Source organism: Pteronotus mesoamericanus, unplaced genomic scaffold (genome assembly GCF_021234165.1).
Source record: "Pteronotus mesoamericanus isolate MK-2021 breed Mesoamerican mustached bat unplaced genomic scaffold, CSHL_Meso_final contig_25, whole genome shotgun sequence".
Taxonomy (NCBI): domain Eukaryota; kingdom Metazoa; phylum Chordata; class Mammalia; order Chiroptera; family Mormoopidae; genus Pteronotus; species Pteronotus mesoamericanus.
This window is the reverse complement of record NW_026555105.1, coordinates 31851626-31874278: the sequence shown is the minus strand read 5'-3', so window position 1 is coordinate 31874278 and position 22653 is coordinate 31851626. Positions and strand designations below refer to the sequence as shown.

The window sequence follows — 22653 nt, the reverse complement described above, 5'->3', positions numbered from 1 at the left end:
AATCATAGGGGTATCAGAAGAAGAGGAAGAGCAAAAAATTGAAAACCTATTTGAACAAATAGTGAAGGAGAACTTCCCCAATCTGGCCAAGGAAACAGACTTTTAGGAAATCCAGGAAGCTCAGAGAGTCCCAAAGAAGTTGGATCCAAGGGAGCACAACTTCCAACTCATGTCATGAAACTATAATGATACCACTACTGAATGGACACTACTAGCTCTCATGTGCTCTCCCAGAAAACTATGAGCATCAGTAGAGAGTCTTAAAAGGAGCAAGAGAAAAGGAGACTGTTACCTACAAAGGAGTTCCCATAAGACTGTCAGCTGATTTCTCAAAAGAAACGTTGCAGGCAGGAAGGAGCTGGAAAGAAGTATTCAAAGTCATGGAAGGCAAGGACCTACATCCAAGATTACTCTATCCAGCAAAGCTGTCATTTAGAATGGAAGGGCAGATAAAGTGCTTCCCAGATAAGGTCAAGTTAAAGGAGTTCATCACCACCAAGCCTTTATTATATGAAATGTTAAAGGGACTTATCTAAGAAAAAGAAGATCAAAACTATGAACACTGAAATGACAACAAACACAACTATTGACATCTGAACCTAAAAAACAAAAACAAAAAGAAACTAAGCAAACAACTAGAACAGGAACAGAATCACAGAAATGGAGATCACATGGAGGGTTATCAGCAGGGAGGAGGAAGGAGGAGAACGGGGGAAAAGCTATAGGGAATAAGAAGCATACATGGTAGGTACAAAATAGACAGGGGGAGGTTAGGAATAGTATAGGAAATGGAGAAGCCAAAGAACTTACTATATGTACAACCCACAGACATGAACTAAGAGGAGGGACTGCTGGAGGGAGGGACGGTGTAGGGCAGAGGGGAATAATGGGGAGGAAAAGATAGGACAACTGTAATATAATCAATAAAATATACTAAAAAAATTTCAGCTTTATAAAAATTAACCACTTAAAAGGACATATTAAATCATAACACCATGGATTCTACGCAAGTGAAGCAAAATTTAATGGGATAACAAGGGGAAACAGACACAACCACGAAAGTAGGGTAAGAATACAATTAAGCTCTTTGAGGAATCAGCAGATAAATAGATAATAAATAAATCAAGACTTGGAGGATTTTCATAATATAATGAAATACTTTGTTCTGATAGGTCTTGTAAAGAGATAAAAGACTTTGTATATCATAAAAAATATGAAGTCATGAAGTATTTGCAAAATATACTTGTACTATGTACAAACTTTATACTGATAAACTTGAAATTCATTTAAATTACATAGTTTTCTGAAAAAACATAAATGATCAAAATTGACTAAAGAAAAGTTATATTACCCAAAAAGACCACTGACTGACCCTGGAATAATGTGAAATGTTAATCAGAGATATCAACCAAACAGGTCTGTAGCCCAGAGGGTTTTATGAATGAATTCCAACAATCTCATTAGAAACAGATAGTTATTATTATTTAAAATGCTATACTGTAAAAAATGAAAAGATTTCCAACTCATGTCATGAAACTATAATGATACCACTACTGAATGGACACTACTAGCTTTCATGTACTCTCCCAGAAAACTATGAGCATATAAATATAGATTTTCTAGATTCCAGAACTAACACATTGGAAAATATAACTGAAAATAAAACCTTATTCACAAAAGTAATCAAACCTGGAAAGTAGCTTGTCAAAAGAAATGTGAAAGATGATGAAGAGAACTATAAAACTATACTGAAGAAATAAATAGATGTCTAGATCAAGTGCTGAATGGAAGCATTAAAAATTTAAAAATAGCAGGCCGATGAAGAAGAGGATGGAATCAGGGATTTAGAAGACAAGGTAGCAGAAAACACCCAATCAGAACGGCAAAATGAAAAAAGAATAAAGAAAAATAAGGATAGTTTAAGGGACCTTGTATCATCTTACATAAATCATAAAGAAAATGGTAAAATAATGAAATGATTTTTGGTGCATTAAATCACTGTTACAATACTATGTAATTAAAAGTAATTCCTTTTTTTAAATCTCAAGAAATTCTTTATAACTTAACCAAAAATATATATAAAGCAATTCCCATTAAAATGTCAATGAATTTTTAAATGATTCTAAAGTCTGTTTGAAAGAAGACATTTTATGAGAATTTTTAAGAAAGATTTTTTAAATGAAAGGAAATTTGCCATAATAAAACATTCTATGAAACTATATTAAATGAAGCTAGTGCAATGTTGATATATGAATAGACAAAAATGAAAGTCAAGAGACAGACTTAATTACATGTGAAAATTTTAGTATGTGATAAAAGTGTTATTTTATATCCATGAATGTAGAACATAGTATTTAATAAATATGATAGGACAAGTGGCTATTTACTGGGACAAGAAACAAAATTATAGCTTTACCTTAAACCTTAAACCAATAAATAACTTCAAAGTATATCATAGTCTTGAAAAAATAAAAACAAATGAATAAATTTAAAAGTGTTAAAATGCATTTAAAAAATTTAACAATCTTTATTTGAGGAAAACTTTCTTAAATAAGGCAAGAAAACCAAACACCATAAGGAAAATGATTCAGAGTTGATTATATTTAAAATGGAAAGTTTTTGTACGGCCAAAGGCAGCATGAACAATGTTAACAGATGAGTGCAAGGTTGGTCCAAATATTTATAAAGTATAGGAAACAAAAGGTCAATATGGTAAATAATTTGCAAAGATGGCCATAGTAATTCCTCCCACCCCAGTGCACATGCTTCTTTGCAATGTTACTTTGCTGCTCCTGCCATCAGGAGGAGTGTATTTCTCCCCCAGAATTTGATCTGACCCAGTGATTTATTTAGCCAATACAGTGTGGCTGAAGTGACATTGTACAAGGTCATCAAGAGGCCTTGCAACTTCTGCTTTTAGTCTCTTGCTTCTGTGAGTCCACCATGTAAAGACATGTGGCTAGGCCCTGTCTGGTGTAGCTCAGCTGGGTAGAGCACTCTCCAGATACTCTGGGTTCAATCCCCAGGTCAGGGCACATACAAGAATCAGCCAATGAATATCAACAATCTCAGTATGTGGATTCAGTAAATTAAAGTATTCTCTCTCTCTTCCTCTTCCCCCTCCCTAACTCTCTCTAAAATCAATAAATAGAACATTTAAAAAAATATAAATACATGAGGATTAAAGACCATATGGACAGAGAGTGAAGGTGACAGCCAACACCAATCAGAGGTCATCTTGGACCATCTAGCTCATGTCAAGCTAACAGAAGACTGTAACCATATGAGTAGTCCCAAGGTGAGATCAGCAGAACCACCCAGGTGAGTTCAGAGAAGTTGCTAACAAACTCATAAGCAAATAAAGTGGTGGTTGTTTTAAGTCACTAAAGGTTGGTGTAATTTGTTTCACAGAAATACCTACATGGGACAGTTATCCATAATTTATAAAGAATCGTAGGGATAAGAGCAAACAGCCTGCTTGGAAAATTGGCAGGCAAGTCACGAAACAAGAATCACAATGGCTGTTGCCTTGAGTCAGAACTGGAGGAGTCTTGCTGATGGCCTGGAACAAGAACTTGGGCTCCACAGTCAACCTGCCTGGGTCTGAATCCTGGCTCTGCCCCACCACAGCTGTGTGGCCAAATGCAAGTTACCCAGACCTCTCTAGATCTCAATTTCCTCATCTATGAAATGGGTATATTACCCATTGGTATTTATATTACCAATGGGTATAAATACCATCTATCCTACAGGGTCATTGTAAGGAACCTTACTTTTATTAAGTACAAATAAATGTTTCTTTTGCTTCTATTGCTATAAACAACTCAGATGAACCTTTGAATCCAGAGAAGCAGGGAGTACAAGAAGCTAAGTTCGTTTATTGAATGCAACTAAAAGGACAAAAGGGGTAAAGTGTGTGTAAGATGGTAATTAGGAGATAAAGAACAAAGGCATTTAGTTACATTTCAGAGTTTGGTTTGCTTTAATGTTACTGTAAAAATAACCAATTTGATGTTTTATAATACTTGCTTAAATGTCACTCTTAATGAGTTCTAGCTTTACTACTTAAAATCTGTAGAAATTCATGGTTCTAAATGTGACTGAGATTTAATAGAGAGGCACTTTGCAAATGTCAAGTAAAATAGGTATTATTATTACTATTACCTATTGTTTATATATTTTGAGATATTCTGTCTTTCAAGTTGTTTTTATTATATATAACTATTTTCTTCCTATTATGAAGACATATGAAAGAACTAATCTGCATATCTGATCAACATGAGCCAAACTTAATGAGGAGATTTCATTCAAAAGTGAGTCAAGTTGATGTCTCTGTGTATCTTATGCAGCTATTGCAAACAACTATATAATTTCTTACTAGATATTTTAAAATACTGAAAATAGTGCGAAAACTAACATCATTATTTTTATGACATAACCAATCGAGATAGTGTGCTCAAAGCATTTTACTGCCACCTCATAACAGCACACCTCCAGTACAGGGACAGGCACAGAGTCAAAAAATCTATCCCCCAGTATGCTGAAACTACCAAAAGAAAATCATGTTAGGTCAAGTATATATGTGTGTGTGTTTATATGTGTGAATATATATATATGCACACACACACACATATGTAATGTATCAATGTGTGTATATATACTTATGTTCATATTTTACACAATAAAATTGCCGAGATGTGTTTGAAAATATAAACTGTTAAAAGGCTTTCTCTCTTATAGTCAACATGATGACTTTTCCAAGAACTTGGATACAAATAATCTTCAAAGGTTTTAACATTACAAAATAACAAAAACAAATTAAGCAGCTTCTACCTATACAACCTTGGGCAAGTTAGTTAACCTCATTTTTTAAAAATATGAAACAAGGATAATAACAGTAACTAATTTATGTGGCATTTTTGCAAGGATTTGAAAAGTTAATATATTGAAAGTGTTAAGAACAGTGTATGACACATAGAGGCAATTTGCAAATCTTAGCTATTATTGTTATTCTTACTACTATTTTATTGGGTGTCCTCCATATGTCAAAGTCACCAGATTTTAAATATGAGTGTATCTTTTTTTAAATGATCTCAAAATATACTACAACTTGGTATATTTATGGAATATGAAGTTCTGATTCAACCTCATATTTTAGAATGTATTAAGCAGAGATAACAAAAATATAATTAATTTTTCAGTTGCAAAGAATGATTTTAGCAGCCTAAGATAACACAGACCCAATGGATTTAAATGGAGCTTAAGATAGGTTAAAATATCCAGTAAACAGAAAGAATATAGCATCCACACTTTCGTTTTCTGATACACCTGCTACTAGCGAATTTACTTTCTGGCTGAAAACAGGCTAATAAATGTCTTTTGCAGACCTCCTCACTTGGTGGAACATACATTCTCCATCTGAATCATAATTCCTTTAGGGAGTCAGAGGGCCAATGAAATAACTTTAGTCAGGAAGACTATAAAACTTTTATAATAACAAATTACAAAAGAGAGTAAAATTATGAACTAAACTGTTAAACTCATCATTCTGCCTGGATACGTGCATTGAGTGGACAGAATAACTGAATGCTTCCATACGATAAACTGAAGCTGGTGGGTCAGTAGTTCTTTGGGACTCAGGTTATTCCTAGGAGAGGTACTCTTTCTAAATCCGGCATTTCTTCTGCTCTCCTGGGGCAGTTCTTCAGCCAAAAGCCCTTTGGAGAATGTAATCTACTTCCCCTTTGCAGTTCCCACTTCCACCAGCTGCTTCTCTCATTACCTTACTGTTCAGGCAGAAAAGGCTGGCCCCAGGTTCTTCTAATGATAGCAAGCACCTCATAAAGAAATCTGCCAAATTTACTTTTCCATAGAACATCACTGTTACAACTTTTTCATGAGTCCACGAGGAAAGAAAGCATCATGTATAAAATATGACTTCCAGAAATCTTGAAGATATTAAGTATTATTCCTCCATGACTGGTGGGTGTACCAGGCTACAGAATGGCAGTATCTTCAATTTCCCCAAAGGAATCCCTTCACTCTGTCCTTATACCTGTTTGCCCATAGAAGAAGGTGAGAGGACCCCACAACGTTAGGGCATTTTCAGAAATGTCCTAAGTTTAAGAAAACCTTCAGCTCTGGGTGAATACCTTTCCATTCCTGGTTTTGCATTTGTGTGCAAGGGTCACCCTGCTTTAGTCTATAACACCCTGACAGAGGTAAAACTTGGTGTAATTAATCAAGAGCTTGGGATGTGTGAACTTTGGCAAGTTTCTTAACCTCTCTGTGTACCTCATTTATTTTTTGCATCTGTAAAGGAGATATTAATTATATAGTACCTCATTAAATCAGTTAACTTTTGTACAGCACTTAAAACAGTAGCATAGTAAGAACTGTTTCAAGTGTTGAAGTGAATTTTCTCTTTAAAAGTAAAGTTCTTCCGCAAAAAATTACACAAAGAGGTAAAAAATGAATGAGGCAATGATTGTAAAGTCCTTTAGAAACAATAAATATAATAATATTTATCTCGACATTGCAAAGCATAGAGCTTTAGAGGGACTATTTTGAGGAGGAGCTTTTTTAAGGGCCAGAGAATTCTCGCTGTTTTCTGAGAAAATCCCCGCAGACTTTTACCCATGCCCCAAGTTGACAGTTGTCACTCCCCTAGACCCAAGGAAAAGCGCTTTCCAAGGTAGCAGCAGGAAATCCTTACCTGGGCAACACTTCACTCGAAAATCGGAACTCACCTTTTGTTTGACGCCCACTCCCCAGTTGCGACCATCCCCCACCCCTACACTCTTAGGGCTCTTAGCTGAAATTGATCATTAGAACCAAATTCCTATTCCCAAGGCGACCTTCAGCAGGGGCGGAGCATTGGGAAGAAGTCTTGGTATAAGATTAAAAGCGCCAAGTAACCGCGAGCGAAAGCACGGCAGGTGCCTTAATTCCGCGCCTTCCCGCTCGGCCAAGACCGCACTCCGGAGCCTCTGGTGAGGCCGACGAGAGACATCGGGACCATCGGGACCGACTGCGAGAGGAGAGGTTGTCTACTCTCCTTGCTTTGTGAAAGGGCATACTCGCCGGAGCTCTTGCTCCTAAATCTAGTTTGGGTATATTATCCTATAAAGTCTCCTTCCGCAACCCCTGCCCCCTCCCCTCCCAGAGTTACATTACTCGGCCTCTAAAGGGCCACCAAAGCTTGGCAGAACCGCAAAACAAACACATACATGCTCCATACTTCCTCTGCCCAACGCAAGCCTCGCACCCCCAGATACCTGACCTATGGCAGACCTGGAGGAGCGCGTCCGACAGATGTCGGAGCCAAGTCCAGCCTTCCAGTATGTGTCCCCGCTCCGCCTCTGCCTAAGACGGGTTGCCCTGGCAAAACTGCTGCCAAAACAGTTGCTTTCGGGTGGGGCGGGGTCCCATCTCCTCGCATCCATCGAGCGCTAGCTCGGCACCCAGCTACTCGGGTCCCCGCGGCCACGCGCGCCCCTCTCCGGCGACGCACTCACCTGCAGCTGGGTCCGGCTTGCGTTGCCCGTTGCCGCGTCCGGCCCGTCGGCGGCTCCCGTACCGCGCAACACCGTTATGTGCAGCGTTAGCAGCAGCAGCCCCAGCAGCAGCAGCAGCTCGGCCGCCAGGCGAACCATCCTCTTGAGACGCGCGGCTTTAGGACCCGGCGCGGCGGGCGGTGGCGGCGGCGGCGCCGGGAGAGGAGGAGTCGGAGCTCGGGAGCCCGGCAGCGCGGCTCCCGCGTCGGCCCCAGCCGGGGCCCCGCTCCCCGGGCCCGCGGGGCTGGCGCTGGGAGCGGCGGGGCGCGCCGGGCCAGGGGAGCAGGAGCCGCCGCCGCCTCCGCCGCCGCCACCGCACCACGGCGGAGCCACGGCGGGGCCGGGGGCGTCCAAGCCGGCTGCTGAGCAAACCCGGGCGCTTCCCTGCGGCGGCGGGGACAGGGGGCTGCCCGGGACCCAGGCCGGGCCGGGGACCACCCTGCGGGCAGGGGGCAGCGGAGGCGGCGGCGGGGCGGGCGCAGCCAAGCCCCCGAGCGCACATGGGCGCCCCAGATGTGGCCGCGGCGCCGCAGCTGGAACAGGAGCGGCCGCCAGAGGAGCGCCGGGAGGAGGAGGAGGAAGAGAAGGAGGAGGAGGAGGAGGAGAAGGAGGAGGAGGGCTTCAGTGGCGGCCCGGAGTTACCTCCACGCTGGGCTCCCCCGCCCTGAGCCACTCACCGGACAAGCCACCTCCCCTCCTCCCTAGGCTACCTCGGGACGCGGGACGAGCTGCCCAGCCGCCGAGTGCTAGGGTGAGCTGGCTCCAGATGGGGGCCCCGGGTACACAGGGGTTGTCACTGTTTGGAAGTGACTTGGGCACCCCTCTGGGGTCCGCGTCCGCCTGCCAGGTTGTGCCAAGTGCGCGCCACCGCTGCTGAAGTCACTGCGGCCTGCGAGGGCACGGCCCCTGTGCGCACTGAGGCTCGGGGCTGTGGGTGGATTGGATTGGGGGGAGTGCCTGAGGGAGTTTAGAAACCTTTATTGACAAAGTGGAGTTGGAGTTGTGGTGATGGAGAAGGGAGGGGGCGCAGGACAAGCCAGGTGTCTGTCTGCGACTGTGCGTCCCCGCCTGCAGCTGGCTTGCGTGTGTAAGAGGTGGATAAAGAGTCGTTCCAGAAGGATCTTGACTCTTGCTCCGGGACGGAGAGCCGCCTGCCTCCTGAGCACCGCTGCTCACACACCCGTGTCGCCTTGTAGAGCCTAGAAGGAAGGCGAGTCCAGTTCGCTGGACGTGGGTCTGGCTCGGTGCGCAGGTGTCGCGGCGGTAAGCTTCTGAGGCCGGGTGCTCGCGGCCAGGCTCGCGGAACGCAGGTGGGGCACTGGGGATAAATCTCAGCTCTGGTAGTCGCGGGTCTGGGGGTTCATCCAGGAGGCGCCGCGCCCGGAGGGGACCTGTGGGCTGCAGACGCACAGCCGCTGTCCCTGGGCCACCGCCTCATGACCGCTCTGCAGCCTCGGGCTCCCGCGCGCCACTCATGCCTTGCAGGGGTTGGCTGGCAAGAGAAAGGGCTTGAGTTTGGCAGGGGGCGCGGGGTCCTCGCCTCCGATGCAGGAGCAACTGGGTCCGACGGTGGGCTCAGATCACTCCAGTGGCACCGCACGTTTCCCTCCCTCTGGATCTTGCAGCAGCTCCCGCCTTCCAGAAATGGCTCGGAGTGGTGGGCGCTCTGTATGTCTGGGGCCTTTTATACAGAGCTTCCCCCGCCCCGCACCCGGTTTCCTCCTCCCCTCCTCCCCTGTGCCCGCCCAGCCCTTCCCAACCCGCTAGCGGAGCCCTCAGTCCTGGCGTTCCCACGTAAGCATTTCGCAAATTTCCAAGTCCTTCTCGCATCCAGTGCCTCTGAGATGGGCCCTCACGATTCTCCCTTGGTGACTGATATTAAATAAATAAACAAACCTCTCTCCCCGCCCCATTTCTGGCCGCCTCCTCCCTGTGCTACAAACTGAGGAAAGATTCTTAAATCAACTATTTTATAACTTCACATTTTTAAGCGCAAGGCATCTCAGCTGGGTCTTACCCAAATTAAGACAAGAAACACCTTTATCATCCCGAAAGTGCGGCAAGTCATGGTAGCATTTTGCAGAATTTAAATAGGGGCGGTTAAGGTACGGGATGCTTGTTGGGTTTATTTGTGTCCTGGGAAGGAAGCGCTAGTTGCCGCTTTAAAGATGCCTTCAGCATCTTTAAAATTCTAACCAGCTGTAGAGTCTTATTAATAAGTTGGCAGCTGTTTATAAAGCACGCGATATCTTTTCCTTTGCAGTGTTTGTTTTGGGTGGGAGGATGTTTGGAGGGAGTGCTTGCTTTGGATTTTTAGGCAGCCAGCCCTGTCAGGCGTCTTATTGCGATCTCCAGGCTCTAAAATGCCAATAATTGTCAACTGGAGAGCTGGGGGAGCATTTGAAACAATAGACTGTCCATGGTTCAGATGGGAGATCAAAGAGGATCCCAGCAGCTTTCAGATCCCAGGAGGATCCTCCAGTGTGTTTTCTAATTAGAATCACTTGGGGGTGGGGGGGGGAGCAAGAGAGTCAGCACATGGATGGAATATATAAATTAAGATGGCAAACTAGAATCCTGAAGAAAGACGAAGTTTAGGGCTGGCTCTAACACCCCGCCTTCCCCGCCCCCCATGTGCCAGATTGTGAAGTGGGCGCACAGGGACAAATGACTTTCCTGTTGCCCAAGGCAGGCTGTTCTAAATTAGACTCCAGGCGCTGCTGTGTCCTGCATTTTCATCACACATAGTCCCCACATGTGAACCCCAACTGCCTCTCCTCTCATCTAAAATTAACGTTTTTGGATCCTAAGGAAAAAAAATAACTTTTAAAAACTCTGGAAAGAAATCCTTGCTGTGAGTGTAAATTCGTATAAATCTGTAAAAGGAGAGTTTGAGATCAAAGTCTTTGTAAGGTGTTGTAAAAATTGTAAATTGAATTTTGGGGATAGAAGTCGTTATAAAATGTTGAACAAATGTATGAATAACTGCTATTAAAATCCTTTCACGCTGTGAGATCCAAATTCCAGGTGAGTTTATGTTCTAGTAAGCACACATAACTAGTGTCGATAAATGTCCATGCTCTGTGATTAAGTTGTCAAACAAGGCTGCCAGCAGTGCTCTGCTTTTGAGGAGTTAGGGAACATGGGCTTACAATTTTTGTGGAAAAAGAATGACAGGTTTTAATAACCTAAACAAATTAAGCTTCAAGCACATTTATGAAATACTAGTAGCTGATGAAAGTTTTAAAAAAATCCTACCTCAAGAATTCCCACATCATTGTTTTCATATCTTTATTATTGACCTTACTACCTAGTAAAACATCTTCCATCTTCCCATCTTCCAATCACACCTGGATCAACTTTGTGGTAGAACATTCCCAGAGCATATCTCCTACCCACTACCCACCCTCCACCACTCCAGTATCCAGTTTTCTCCTTCCTGGGTTCACAGCTAAAGAAACATTTTCCTGCAACACCTGAGGCTAGGAGAGACAGTGGAGAACTCTGTTATTTCTATGTCTGGCCATAAAACATTCCTGAGGGATGTTTTCACACAAATTTGTCTTCCTTTCTGCTTGGCAAAGGACTCTGAGGTTACTACAAAAAACAGAACAATTGGACTAGGAATATCTTTATTTAACCTTGCATAGTAAGAAATAAAACTTTGTTGCTTAAAGCACTGTGATTTGGTGATATTTGGTATAGCACCTAACATTACCTGGTCTGAGAAGTAGTGCATTCTTCAAGACAGGGACATCTGCCTCATCATTAATATATTTCTAGTTGCTCAATCAGTGTTTGTTTAATGAATGTAATAAATCTGGTCTTTATTTAGACCCTGCTTAATAAATTAAGTCTCTTGAGAGTTCCTACTAAAAGTGGCTAACCTAAGAATATTAAATCTTCTGTCATTTGTATTATTCCCTCATAGATTACCTTTTATTATTATCTTGCAGAAAAGCTTATTTGACTGGAATATTTGAGGAAAGTAAAACAACAACAACAACAACAACAACACGCCAGAACACCTATGGTAAATATCATTGAAGAGAAACTTGTGGTCTATTATAGTCAAGATTTTATTGTTTTTACTTTATTATTCATTCATTCATTCATTCATTCATTCATTTATTTATTTTTATTGAAAACTGTTGCAGAGCAGCAAAGAGTGTAAGTGCAATCTTTAAAATACAAGTTTTTATTATATATTATACTTTTAAATATATACAAAGGAAAAGAATAATATAATGAATCATTACATACCTAAAACCCAGCTTCAACAAAACTCAAGGCCAATCTTGTCTCATGTATATTATCATATAGTTTCTCCTTCTGAGATTATTTTGAGGAAAATCCATGACATAATATCATTTCACTTGTACATATTTCAATATGTATCTCAAAAAGTAATGGTGAACTTACCTCAGTTCAATTAAAATAATTTTAAACACATTAAATTTTTTAAAAAATTAAACACATGAATAATATATATGAGATTTAAAACAGATTGGAGAAGCCAAAACTAGAGACTTTATTCAGAGTGTAAGAATGATTAGCATTTAGGGATTATGGTGGAAGCTGTTATGTGTTCACCAAAACCCCCTTTTCTCCTCTTCCTGGACGTACTGGTAAACTACATTTCCCAATATCCTGTGCATTTAGATACAGCTATGTGACTGAGTGCTGGCCAATAGAATGTGGGTAGAAGTAATGTGTGCATTTCCCTACCTAGCCCTTAAAAATGTCCTGTGCATGATCTCTTTCTTTTCACCTTGTCTGCAGGCTGGATGTTTCTGCCTTGGATGGTCTTAGTTCAGTGATTAGCGTGGCTCCCTGGAGCAGGGCTCTTACCCCACCTCTAGAAGCTACCTCTACCCAGAACACCATGGCTGGACTATTGTATGGTTGAGAAATAAAGTTTTAAAAACATATGTTAAGCCACCAAAAATTTGGGGTTTGTTACAGGAGCTTACCTTACTCTCACAAACATAGCGGGTAATGCTCCGTAAGGGAGAGGTGACAAATCTTTTCATTACAGGGTCTGTTAGCAGAACTTTTTGTCTTTGCGGAGTTTGAGATTACTGTCACAACTCCTCAGTCCAACTGTTACTGCTACAGTGGGAAAGCAGTCAAAGAAAATACATGAACAAATGGGTGTGGCTGTGTTTTAATAAAACTTTGTATACACAAACAGGGAGCTGGACCACATGACTCAGTTTGCTGATCCGTGTTTTAACAGACTGACACAAGACACCAACTCATCTTAGGAGCCAAGGAGTTACTGTAAAGTGGAGTGGATGGATTCCACTTACTAACCATGTAACCTCTTGGGCAAGTTATTTTACCTCTCCTAATCTGTTTCTTCACCTCTAACTTGGAGCTAAGAATGTCTATCTTGGGCTGTTGCAAAGCAGTAGGACAAGGTGAGTAGTTCCAGTTCTGTCTGTCTGACAGATGAAGGACTCCGTATTGTGTGCATGCAGACGGGGAACTTTTATGTCTCATTCACTTCTGAATTCACGTAATAGATGCTCTGTAAAATATTTGTTCAATGGATGCAGCTTTTAGAAAACTGCTGAAATTGTAGCTGAAAGGAGCCCTAGAGGTAAACTCTAAGCCCTTGAGGAAATACAAATAAACAAAAAGCCTGAAGTGTTCCATTAGAGTCCTTTGAACTATGAAGAACTCACAATGCTCAGAAGTGAGAAAATCACCACCCTCTGAGGCTCAGAGGAGCTCCCAGGGGCTCCAACCCCTGAAACAACAGCTAGTCTTGTGGGATACTTGGACCATCCGCTTCCCGATTATCTAACACATACACAAGACACATGAAGATAGAGGGGAAGCTTGTGGCTCTCCACTTCTCTTTAAAATCTCCTAAATGTTCAAAGAATATAAGAAACCACCAAGTACATGACCTGAAGAGGTTAAAAACATTTATTCAGAATGAGGGATGTCCTTCCCAGGCACCGGCTGGATTGGCAGGGAAATAGGAATGGCTTTTTGAAGGGGTTCATTATGTGCCTTCCTTTTGAGGCAGAGTCCAGAGTGGTATTAAAACATGATGTCGTGCTAGTCCACTGACCTCTCCTGCAAATAGCTATTCCTTGAAGACTTCATATGTTTCATAAGAAGCTCCTCTTTTGCTTTTACTTTACTTATTTCAGTGCAAATTCTGGAAAGCAAAATTAAATATCAGGGACATGTTATAGCTGGAGGAGAAAAGTGCTCATAATTGCAATGTTATATGTTATAGATCATCTAAGTTCTTTTTTTAAAAAATGCCTCACAAATAATTTCTAGCCTGGAAGAGAATAAACTGTTCAGTCAGAATTTAATCTCAGAGTTGGAAGGGGCCCGTAGAGTTTATCCAGGCTTCTTTTACAGATGAGGAAACTGAGGCCCAGAGAATTAAATAGACATTTTCAGTATCTTGGAGGGACTTGGTAGCAGCATTAGGTTCCCCAGCTCCAAGACCAATACTATTTCTATTTTTCAAGGTGAACTTAAAAAATACATATAGGAAAGAGTACATGTCCTAAGTTTATAGCTCAATGGAATTTTTACTACTCAAATAAAGAAATAGTGTATTACCAGTACCCCAGAAGCTAATTACCCAATTGTAACCAATATTCTGACTTTTATCACCATACATTGGACTTGACTTTAGAAAAAAATAATACAATTTGCATTTTATAATATATCTCTTTTGTATCTGCCTTCTTGTGGTACCTTCTATCCCTCTCCCCAAACTTTTATTTTGAAAAAATTCAAATCTATTGAAAAGTTGCAAGTATAATTGAATGAATTTCATTGGGATAAATTGTACAAATGACCAACATTTTCCTGTCATTGTGTCAAGGCCATTTACAAAGTGGATTTGCAGCTTCTCCCATCACAATGAGGGGCATTCACTCCTTGACTCTGTGCTGGCCTTTGTGATTGGCTTTGACTAACAATGTAGCACAAAAGGATATTTCACCAGTTCTGTGGGCAGCCCTCAAGAAGCCTTGCATGTTTCCATTTTCTCTTTCTGTGTCTGTCTTGGAGCTTTGCTGCTTCCATGTAAATAAACCAGGACTAGCCTGCTGGAAGAAAAAAGACAGGGTCCTAGTCAACTGCAGCCAGCAACCAGCCTATTCCTAGAAGCAGGTCCACCCAGCTGACCTGTTGCTGATCAGAGATACTTAAGGAAGCCCAGCGGAGATCTTGCAGAAACCACCTAGGTGAGCCCAGCTTAAATAGCATGATGAAGTTCTGTTGTGTGGGGGTTCGTCATATAGTAAAAACTGATCATTCAAATGTTCACCCCCAATACTTCAGCACATCTCTTCTAAGAATAAAGAGATTCTGCTACATCATCAAAATATAATTAATCATCATGCTGAAGACATTTAACGTCAATGCAATAATATCTAATTTACAATCTATACTCAAAATTTTCAAATTGTCCCTACAATATCCTTCTATCCAGGATTCAGGTGAAAATTACTGTGTTTTAAAAATTGAGATATAATTGACTTATTATATTAGTTTTAGGTATATACAATGATTCAATACTTGTATATATTGCAAACTGATCACCACAATATCTAGTTAACATCCATCACCATACAATAGTGATGACTTCCTTCTTGTGATGAGAATTTTTAAGATTTACCCTTTTAAGAACCCTCAAATATATAACTGGAAGTTTGTACTTTTGATCACCTTACTTGTTGCATTTAATTGTCATTGTCATGTCTTTTTATGTCTGTCTTTAACAGTCCCCATCTCCTCCCCACATTTTTCTTTTGGTCTTTAGTGTCACTAACATTTCTTAAAAAGTCGAGCCAAGTTGATTCTGCAGGATACCTTCAGTTTATACTTGTATGACTGCTTTTCTAAGATTAATCTTGGATCTGCACTTTGGGCAGGATACCAGCTTGATGATGCTGTGTTCTCAGTGTGTCACATCAGAGGGTCCGTAATGACAATTTGCCTAATTTTGGGGAACTCACTTTCAAGATGCAGAAATCTTGAGCCGTTTTTATGGGGTTAAGTGGGAAGAGTTCTTAATTGAAAATATGTTGGTGTGTTATAAGTTTCATATGTGGAAAGAAAGAATACAGAATTTCTGGCAATCTCTTCTACTTTGTTCTAAGTTGTCAGTCTTGTCCAGTTTCCTCTGGACAGTGGGCTGTGGCTATAGTAGAGGGTTACTTTCTTCTATAAATCAGTTATTTTTTTTAATTTTCTCTCAAAGTCATTATCAATTCATTCTTATAGTTTAGACTTAAATTCTGTTTTTTTTTGTTAGAAAAATAGGATTGGTGTACAAAGGAGAAATAAATTTGTTATTAATTACAGTTCCCTTCAGTGATTTAAAAATAGTAAAACCTTAGCTTTATGATGCATTTTTAAATGCAAATAATCTAAATATACTTAGGGAAATGAAAAAAGCTTAGTCAAATGAAGGAAAAAGACAACAGGTTGGACACGTTAACTCTTTTTTTACAACTAAAGTGTAGCTAATATAGTCTTTTCAATAGACCCAAGTGGGGTTATATCTGAAAGCAAGCTAAAACTAGTAAATTTGCATTCAGAAGTGAATTTAATGACAGCAGTTCCTCAGCAGAGAAAGATCAAACTGACAACTTTAAGTGCCACATCAGAGATGTCTCCACTCAAAATAGTTTTGCGACTGACTGGTTCTCACATCTTTACTAATAAACACAAGATCTCATCACCAATGCTTGTGGCAGGATTTCACAATGCGTGGGGGTGGAGTGCCTCATTTGTGAGCCAGATGTGTATAAACTGAAATGTGAAGATTCTCACTTGGAAAACTCTAAACAGGATGATGGTGAAAGTTAGATGAGAAATAGCCTTATGGAAGAATAAGCATAAAAAATTGTTTACACATTTTTGGAGCTCAAATTTGGGTGGTTGTTATTTTCCAAAGGTTGGGATTTTCCTTTATTTACCTGGTGTCTAACTTAGTTCTGAAATCATAGTTCAATTTTATCCATAAGCAGCAAACAAAAAGTAGTGTTTTGGAATACAGATTTTAATTGTTGGAGATATGAAAGCCAAATAACACTTTAAAGGGATATTTTGGTTACCCACAAAGATTGATGGATTCCTATACTTTATTGGTGGGTATACAAGTAAACAATGTGATAGTGATATGAGGCACAATGATACTGAAAAAAATTTTATATATGTATTAGTCAGGGAAAGTAACACTGGCTGCGATAACAAACAGTCACCAAAATCTCAATGGCTTAACAAATTAAAAATTTATTTCTTGCAAATTTGAATATTTTGGCCTTCAAGAGAAGTCTTCCTTGTATTAAGGGGTCCCAGGTTCTTTTATTTATTGGCTATGTATTTTCTAGAACCTTCTCCAGCTGACTAGGGAATAGAGAAGAGTAATGGAGACTTGCTCAGGAAGCTTTAAGGCCAGGCTACATGACTTTTGACTTCATCACATGGTCCAGCCAACCTCAAGAATGGCTGGGAAAAACAGAATTCCTGTATGCTTAGGATGAAAATAAAACTAGTATGTTGAATGCACAGTTCTTTTTCCTCTCTAAATTACCTCTTCCAAAACACCACTCATTTTCACCAGTATGTAAACAAAAATACATAATGTCATGGATGGACCAGAGCAGGATTCAACAAATTTTTTCTGTAAGGGCTGGAGAGTAAGCATTTTCAGCTTTTTGGGACAAGAGAAAAATTAAGAATATCATGTATATAATAACTTTATAGTATACATGTTTTAAATGTAAATACCATTTTTAGCTCAGGGAGCATACGAAAAGATACAGTATGCTGGGTGTGGCCTGGGGCCATAGTTTTCTGACCCCTGGACTAGAGAAACTCTTAACAGGAAATACTTGGCACTCCACAATTTTGTTTCTCAGATTCTTTCCTAAGCTGATTTTGACTTTGGTTGAAATTTTTCAAATGACCATTTGTGTCAAATTATATGAGAGCATAGACTTAATTGATGTCATGATGATTATTCAGAAAAAAACAACAGTTACACTCTTAGGATATAGTAATTAAAATAACATTTATTATAAACTAAACAACAAATAAAAAGTAGGTTATATTTTAAAAACTGAACCTGTATGTCATTGTAAAAGGGTTCATTTCTGCAGCATAATCCAGTTATATCATGCTGTTCTTTTCAGTCCACTTTATTTGTAATGACTATTTAATGAGATTCATCTAGTACTTCAGCTGTCTCAATTAAAAAATCAGATGTTGCCTTTTTCTTTGCTCTTCTTTCTCTCTTTGTTTTGGAATGGTTGCTTTTTCTGGATATTGTATAACTGGGTAATAATATTAAGGAGAAACTAGAATCATGGAATAGTCCAGGCCAAGACATGTAGGAGATGCCTGTTTGGCTTGACCATATGAATCCTGACTCATGGTATGGTAAGGGATAAGATTTTATATATCATTTAGATTGACTAAATGTAATAATAAAATGAAGTATTGCAAAATGTGGTTTATAAGATTTTATTAATGAACAGAAGATATCTATTGTGACTTTTGGTCTTTTTATTAAGCATTTTTGTGATTGAGTAGTATGTTTTCCCTGTTAAAAGTATGGGAAATTATATAAAAAAGAAAATTGAAATTATACATATATTTATCACCTAAAGATGATCACTGTTAGCCTTCTGGCATTGTTCTTTCCTGTTTATATACCTATATACACACACCAAACACACACATATACATAGTTCACATACCTATTTAGACATTTTTACATAGTTTGGGGACATAATAGAAACCATATTGTATATGGTGATTAAGAATCTTCTAAAAGAAAACTTTTAATGGCTGCAACATATGATCTTATATAAATATATCATAATGTACTTAGCCTTACATCTATTTTTGAACACTTACGTTGTACAAAATTTCCTTAATTAAAATAACATTAAGAGAGGTATACCCAACGAAATGAGTGCTTATATCAACAAAAAGACATGTGCAAGAATAGTCATAGCAGTTTTATTCTTAATAGTCTACAGCTGGAAACAATCTGAGTGTGTATCAATTTTAAAGTGGATAAACAAATTTTGATATACCCATACAATGGAATACTAATCATCAATGGGAAAGAATGAATGACTTGCTGCTGCATGTTAACAATATGAATGATTCTCAGAGATATAATGTTTAACATAAAAAGTAGATACAAAAGAATACAATCTGTATCATTCCATTTATTTTAACACGCACAAATAATCTAAGGTGATGAAAGGTCTTGGGAGAAGTGTAGACTAGGATGGGGCCCAAGGAAACCTTCAGAGTACTAGAAGTGTTCTATATTTTGAACTGTGTGCTTGTACATATATATGTAAAACCTAATTGAGCTGCACACTTCATTTAAGATGGATACTTTCTGTAACTTGTACCTCAATAAACAGAAATGAGAAAAAAATACTCTGTGATACATCTTTGAAGATAGGTTTTGACCACATTGTTTATAAATTCCTTAGTATAAGGAATTCCTTAGTACTGACCATGTGGCAGATAAAAATAGAGAGGGATACCTAGGAGTTAGGGGTCCCTGCCCCACACCAGGCCTCCAGCCCACGGTTCCAGGGCCATGAAGAGAAGCCTCCACAACTTCTGGCAGTAAAAACCAGCTGTAATCAAGGCTGTGGAAGACAGAAGTTTCTGGAGTCCCAGGAAGTCCCTCTTATGGGCCACCCCCCACTTGTATTCACTCCCTTTGAGCCCCAATGCAAGGACAGGAGATTGAAAAGCATCAGAAACATATGGGGTGGAACTGAATTTTCCAGCATCAGGGAAAGAGCTGGGGGCATTTTTCTCCCAGACGGAAGTGCTGGCAGAGGCCATTGTTCCTTTTCTGAGCCCTCCCCTCACAGAGCCAGCAGGTGGGCACCATATCTGGAATGCTATTAACTTGGCTCACACATTTGTCTTGACCTGGTAATTCCGTGAGGCCCTGCCCCACCCAACTTCCAGGCCCACCTAAGCTGTTTCCAGTGGCTTTTCCATATGAATGCCTTGTCTTGGCTTATGCTTCAGATTTATCTAAATTGTCTCAAACAAGCAGCAACTGGCTTCTGTTGCCCCAGACCCAGAACAAGTAACAGCTATCTGCAGATCACTTTGAAGCTAATGCAGTGTGACTCTGGACAGAATATAGGCACTGGCTGACCTTGGACGTGCCAACAGCAATCAAGTCACAACTACAGAAAGAGGGTGTACACAGCCCTCACAGTGGGCGCACATTGAGTATTCAGCTGGCATAATAGAGGAGAATGTGCCAATGGATCCTATGGGACATCTACTACATTAAGTCACTCTATCAAGCGTGGGAGACATAGTAGCTCTACATAATACATAGAAACAAACACAGGGAGGCTGCCAAAATGAGAAGACAAAGAAACATGGCCTAAATGAAAGAAGAGATCAATACTCCAGAATTAAACAGAACGGAGAAAGGCAATCTATCAGATGCAGAGTTCAAAACACTTGTTATAAGGATGTTCAAGGAACTTGGTGAGGACCTCAACAGCATTCAAACGATCCAGGGAATCAACAGTAAAGTGGATGAAGCCTGGAATAAAGTCAGCAATCATGAAACATAAGGAAGCCAAAAACAACCAATCAGAACAAGAAGAAGAAAAAGAATGCAAAAAAATAATTAGGACAGTGTAAGGAGCCATTAGGACATCTTTAAGCATATTGACATTCTCATCATAAGGGTGCTGGAAGGAGAAGAGAAAGAGTAAGAAATTGGAAATCTATTTGGAAAACTAATGAAAGAAAATTTCCCTAATTTGGCAAAAGAATTGGACAGGCAAGCCCAGGAAGCACAGAGAGTCCCAAACAAGATGGACCCAAAGAGGAGCACTCCATGACATATCATAATTAAAATGCCAAAGGTTAAATACAACAAGAGCATCTTAAAAGCAGCAAGAGAAAAGCATCCCTGAAAGCCCAGAAATAAGCCCAGGTCCATATGGGCATCTAATATTTGACAAAGGGGGCAGAAGCATAAAATGGAGCAATAATAGCCTCTTCAACAAATGGTGTTGGCAGCAATGCAATAGAAGAAGAAGAAATCAGGAAAAATATACCATTCGATATAGCACGAAAAAAGATAAAGTACCTAGGGATAAATTTAACCAAAGACACAAAAGACCTGTATGCAGAAAACTATACAACATTGAAAAAAGAAATTAAGGAAGACACAAATAAATGGAAGCATATACCGTGCACATGGATTGGAAGAATTAATATCCTTAAAATGTCCATACTACCAAAATCAATTTATAGATTCAACGCAACCCCTATTAAGATACCAATGACGTATTTCACAGAAATAGAACAGACATTTCAAAAATTTATATGGAACCATAAACGACCCCGAATAGCCGCAGCAATTTTGAGAAAGAACCACAAAGTAGGAGGGATCACAATACCAGGCATCAAACTCTACTACAAAGCCACTATACTCAAAACAGTCTGGTACTGGCACAAGAACAGACCCATAGACCAGTGGAACAGAATAGAAAGCCCAGAAATAAGCCCAGGTCTCTATGGACATCTAATATTCGACAAAGGGGGCAGAAGCATAAAATGGAGCAATAACAGCCTCTTCAACAAATGGTGTTGGGAGAGCTGGATGGCTACATGCAAAAAATTGAAATTGGATCATCAGCTGACACCATACACAAAAATAAACTCAAGATGGATAAAAGATTTAAATATAAGTCGCAACACCATCAAAGTCCTAGAGGAGAACATTGGCAGGAAACTCTCAGATATCCCACGCAGCAATTTTTTCACCGATATGTCTCCTAAAGCAAGGGACATAAAGGAAAGAATAAACAAGTGGGACCTCATCAAAATAAGAAGCTTCTGCATGGCTAAAGAAAACATCAGCAAAATGAAAAGGGAGCCAACCTTTGGGAAAATACATTTGCTAATGATACATCAGATAGAGGTTTGATCTCCAAGATATATAAAGAACTCACTCGACTCCACTCCAAGAAGACAAACGATCCAATCAAAAAATGGGCAAAGGACCTGGGCAGACGCTTTTCCAAGGAGGAGATACAGAGGGCCCAGAAGCATTTGAAAGGATGCTCAGCATCACTAGCCATCAGAGAAATGCAGATCAAAACCACCATGAGGGACCACCTCACACCGGTCAGAATGGCCATCAGAAACAGATCCACAAACAACAGGTGCTGGCGAGGCTGTGGAGAAAAGGGAACCCTAGTCCACTGTTGGTGGGAATGCAGACTGGTGCAGCCACTGTGGAGAGCAGTGTGGAATGTCCTCAAAAAGCTGAAAATGGAACTGCCTTTTGATCCAGCGATTCCCCTGCTGGGACTATACCCTGAGAATACCAAAACGCCAATACAAAAGAACCTATGCACCCCAATGTTCATAGCAGCACAATTTACAATAGCCAAGTGTTGGAAATGCCCATCAGTAGGTGATTGGATCAAAAAATTATGGTACATATACACAATGGAATACTACGCAGCAGAAAGAAAAAAAGAACTACTAAACTTCGCAACAGCATGGATGGAACTGGAGAGCATTATGCTAAGGGAAATAAGCCAGGGGGCGAAAGACAAATACCATATGATCTCACCTATAAGTGGAACCTAACCAACAATAGAAGGATGCAAGGAAAATAAGACCAGCAACACTGAAAGGAAAAGGAATCAACAGAGACAAGAGGGAAGGAGGGGGGGGGGCGGGGAAAAGGAAGGGAAGGGAAAAGTCAAGGAACATATAGCAAGGACTCATGGACAAAACCAAAGGGGAAGAGCTGAGGGAAGGAAGGAGGGAGGGGGCAAGGGAAAGTGGTGGGGGTAGGCAGAGACAATTGTATTTGAAAAAATAAATTAAAATAAAATTTAAAAAGATGCTTAGAAAACAAGACAAATTTACAAAATTTTAATTAGCAATTCATGTGGGTGATGAAAATGTATCATTTGCTTCCCTTTTGAGAATTTTAACTTTGCGTTCTAAGCTTATAATTTAAGAATAAATAAAACTTGAATAAATACTTGAAAAAAAATTCTACAGCACACCA

At 40.2% G+C, this 22653-nt stretch overlaps 1 protein-coding gene and 1 long non-coding RNA gene across 2 annotated transcripts in view; one reads left to right on the top strand and one right to left on the bottom strand.

Moving 5' to 3' along the window:
- The window catches only part of ISM1 (isthmin 1), a 67299-nt gene extending 59644 nt beyond the window's left edge, over positions 1–7655 (bottom strand). Inside the window, exon 1 of the mRNA XM_054574066.1 lies at positions 7518–7655. Coding sequence (XP_054430041.1) covers positions 7518–7655 — 138 coding nt within the window. The remainder of the gene's footprint in view (positions 1–7517) is intronic.
- A 530-nt stretch (positions 7656–8185) lies between these two features.
- Positions 8186–12956, top strand: LOC129070540 (uncharacterized). Its single transcript, XR_008529138.1, has 3 exons — positions 8186–8307; positions 11513–11589; positions 12796–12956. It is a non-coding gene; the product is annotated as an uncharacterized LOC129070540 (long non-coding RNA).
- Positions 12957–22653: the final 9697 nt, after the last annotated feature.